The sequence below is a fragment of the Octodon degus genome, unplaced genomic scaffold (genome assembly GCF_000260255.1).
Source record: "Octodon degus isolate 3935 unplaced genomic scaffold, OctDeg1.0 scaffold00140, whole genome shotgun sequence".
Taxonomy (NCBI): Eukaryota; Metazoa; Chordata; class Mammalia; order Rodentia; family Octodontidae; genus Octodon; species Octodon degus.
In genome coordinates this window covers 3,637,827-3,641,187 of record NW_004524716.1, presented here as the reverse complement: position 1 = coordinate 3,641,187, position 3,361 = coordinate 3,637,827, and the positions used below count along the sequence as shown (strand labels likewise).

General features: G+C 44.4%; 1 protein-coding gene across 1 annotated transcript; it reads right to left on the bottom strand.

Annotated features, from left to right (window-relative positions):
* Positions 1-1,183: 1,183 nt before the first annotated feature.
* On the bottom strand, positions 1,184-1,638 carry LOC101584729 (protein FAM229B-like). Its single transcript, XM_004641725.2, has one exon. The coding sequence runs from the start codon at positions 1,472-1,474 to the stop codon at positions 1,211-1,213; it is 264 nt and encodes an 87-aa protein (XP_004641782.2). The 5' UTR covers positions 1,475-1,638; the 3' UTR covers positions 1,184-1,210.
* Positions 1,639-3,361: the final 1,723 nt, after the last annotated feature.

The following is a 3,361-nucleotide window of genomic DNA, read 5'->3' as shown; positions in this document are numbered from 1 at the left end:
AGGCAGATAGACAGAGACAGATGGAAACATGGGGGAGGGGGACTAAGGAAACACGACGATGAAGCTGAGTGTGATTAGCCTGAATTAGGTTCCCTTCATATTCCTATAAAAATTACAAGATCAAAACAATACTAGTTCTTAGGCTGGGTGTGGGGTATGTGCTTGTCACCCCAGCCTTCAAGAGGCAAAGGAAGGCAGAGGCCATCTGGACTGAAGACCATGCCTCAAGAAAACAACCAAAAAAAGTTTTAGGGTCTTGGTGTTAGGGTAACTGTGGTAATACTTCTTTCATTATATTTAAAGCAATCTTTTTCACATGTTGAAGTACAGTGAGACATTTAGGATGACTTCCATTTCATTTCTAGGTTCTACAGAATGACATGTAGTCACAGAAACAAAATTTGGTTATAACAAAATGTTAAGACTCCCTTTAAAGCATTTCTATCTGTAGCAAATTGTGTAAAAATTAGTATTACTAGTACTTCTCTTGTTCTCTTCAGCTAACTAGACAAACTTCTGTAATAATTTTTTTTTTTGTGGAACCGGGGATTGAACTCAGGCCCTTGTGCTTGCCAGGCAAGCACTGATTCTACTGAGCTATCTCCCTGGCCCAATAACTTCTTTTATGCTAGTAAAAAATCAGCAGTTTTTGGAAATTAAGTTTAACTGTAGACAACTTAAAACACTGCAGTATGCTACATGTGCTAGCACGTACCTGTCATCCCAGCTGCTCAGGAGGCTGAGGCAGAAGGATCCCTGGAGCCCAGGAGTTTCAGGACAGCCTGGGCAGCATGGTGATTCTTCGTCCCTTAATCAAACACCTTTTCACACTCGGAGTGGTGGTGCATGCCAGCGAAGCCAGCACTGTGGAGGCTGATATGGGAGGACCATGAGATTGAGGCCATTGTGGACCGCCTAGTAGGTACTTGTCTCAAAACAAAGCGAAATAAATGATTCTTACTGTAAAACCTCATTTTAATGAATCTGAACCATATTTGAACCTCACCAAAATGGAGATTTACTGCTCCTGTGTATAGACAATTCAATCACTCCCACCCTTACTGACACAGAATTTGGCCTTTTTCTTTCTTTCTTTTTTTTTTTTTCATCATCCAATAGTGCCACCACTTTTATTTGTTTACCAGATCATAACACGATACCGGCCCATTACTCTTGGCCTAGTCAAGCCTCCACCGAAGACTTAATGATGCTATTTAGGAGGACTTTCCCTGCTGCTTTGTGCAGGTGGCTTTCGCACTGTTGCATAGACAGTGATGGGAACATCAGTTATTGTCAGGCAATGACTTGCGGGGCATCTGCGGAGTTGCCTGTTTGGCGATATCTCATTCCTGTTACAGGCAGCACTGGAGTTCAGCTCTGATTCTCGTCCAATTGAAGAATCTCCTCCTTCCACTGGAAACCTCCTTGGCTGAGTTCCAAACCGTAAAACCATAATTCCCTGAAAACCTTCCATAGAAAGCTGGAACTGCCAAAGGAATGATGATCAAAGGTTCCAGTAACACCCAGAAATTATGACATCAGAAGATTCTTTGACATAGTTTCCTGCCTGCAGTTTACCCTGGAATCTGGAACTGCCGCAGCACAAAGATGTTGACAAAGTGGCAAGGACCGCGGGTCTCAAGCTTGGCCTTTTTCTTGTTCAGACCCTTTCTTCTAACGCAGGTGCTAAGCTGTCACTAGGATGAGGTCTGGGGTGGTCAAATGCAGGAGCTGAGCCCAGAGCCTGCAAGTCACACGCATCACTCCAGCTCCCGCCTCAGCACCCAGCCCGATCACGCCACCAGGCCAGGGAATGAGGAAAGTGGCTTCTAGCTGAGCAGCCATGTGCCTGCTAAAACATCCATTGTTACATAAGGAGGCGAGACATATCGGAGGGTAAGCAGTCCCTGCTAAGGTCAGTCATCGAGAGAGGAAGCTCTGGGCCTGCCTCGTCCCGCGCAAAACCACGAAAGAATATAACCAAGTGGGATGAACCCCATGTGAATAACGCTGAACCGATATACCTATAGCTATATATACATAGCTATATATATGTCTATATCTATATATGCTATATATCTACATATCTATATCTATGCAATATATCTATATCTATATTAAAGGTTATTAGCTGGGCATGGTGGCACGCACCTCTAATCGCAGCACTAAAGGAGGCTGAGGTGGAAAGATTGCAAGTTGCCAGCCTGGGCGAGTTAGCAACTTTTCAAGACCCGTTCTCAAAATTTTAAAAATGACCTAAGATGCAGCTCAGTGCAAAGGCTCTGGGTTCCACCTCCAATACAGAAAGAAAAGAAAGGAAATTGATGAGAAAGGCCTGACTGGGCTGGGTTGCAGCTCAGTGGTACAGTGCTTGCCTAGCCTGCATGCCTGAGATGCTGGGGCTGATCCCTAGTACTGCACAAAAGAAAACAAAACCCCACAAAAAACAAACATATTCCCACAAACTGCAGATCTTAATTTCCTATTAATCAAGTATTACTTAACCCACATCTGTCAACAATTCATGACAAGAGCTACTGACTGTGACATAAACCCTCCAGGTCTCCACTACTAAATTATACCATAATCAATGTCTATTGTAGTTTTCTGTAAAGCAAAACACAGGAACAGCTGGATGAACTACTTGTCAAATGGGCTAAGTGCCGTTTCTCTGCTGGGGATCAAACCGAGGCAAGCACTCTACCACTGAGCTGTACCTCCAGGGGTGTCACCCCTTCACCCAGGAAGGTCCCGCTTTCTTGACCTGCTCAGCTCCTGTTAGAAGCATTGTTCCTGCCTTATGTTGGAGAAACAGCACCCAACCCAGTCAGCCAACAGTGCTCTATCCCCAAGACCACAGGCAGAAACGGGACGCAGGCCTGGCCACACACACCATCAGAATCCTGAACCTCTGAACCTAAGGACGGCACATGGAATCCAGACCAGGTCAATCAGAATCATATGCTATACCCAACTTCCTCTAAGATCACTGGGATGATTTAAGTCTGCAATTGCCCGACTCCGATTTGTACTATGGAGAGGAAGCCTCTAAGTGGGAGGGGACAAGAAATCCAGAAAAGGATAAGGAAAAGGGAGACAGAAAATGAGATAACATTAAATTCCAGAACTAGTTTACTCTGCAGCTAGCTCTACCTTTGCTCTCACCAGTCAAATGAACCAACAAATCTTCTATTGCACAGGTAGTTTTAGTTAGCTTTCTGTCACTACAAATGAGTCTGATATGCAGAAATACATCTAAGGAAAAAGGAAGCCGAGAGGATCCCATGTAGTAAATGCTGGTTGTTTGAGAAGACGACAGGGTAAGACCGACATACAAGCTTCCGTTCAGAACTAAGTTCAC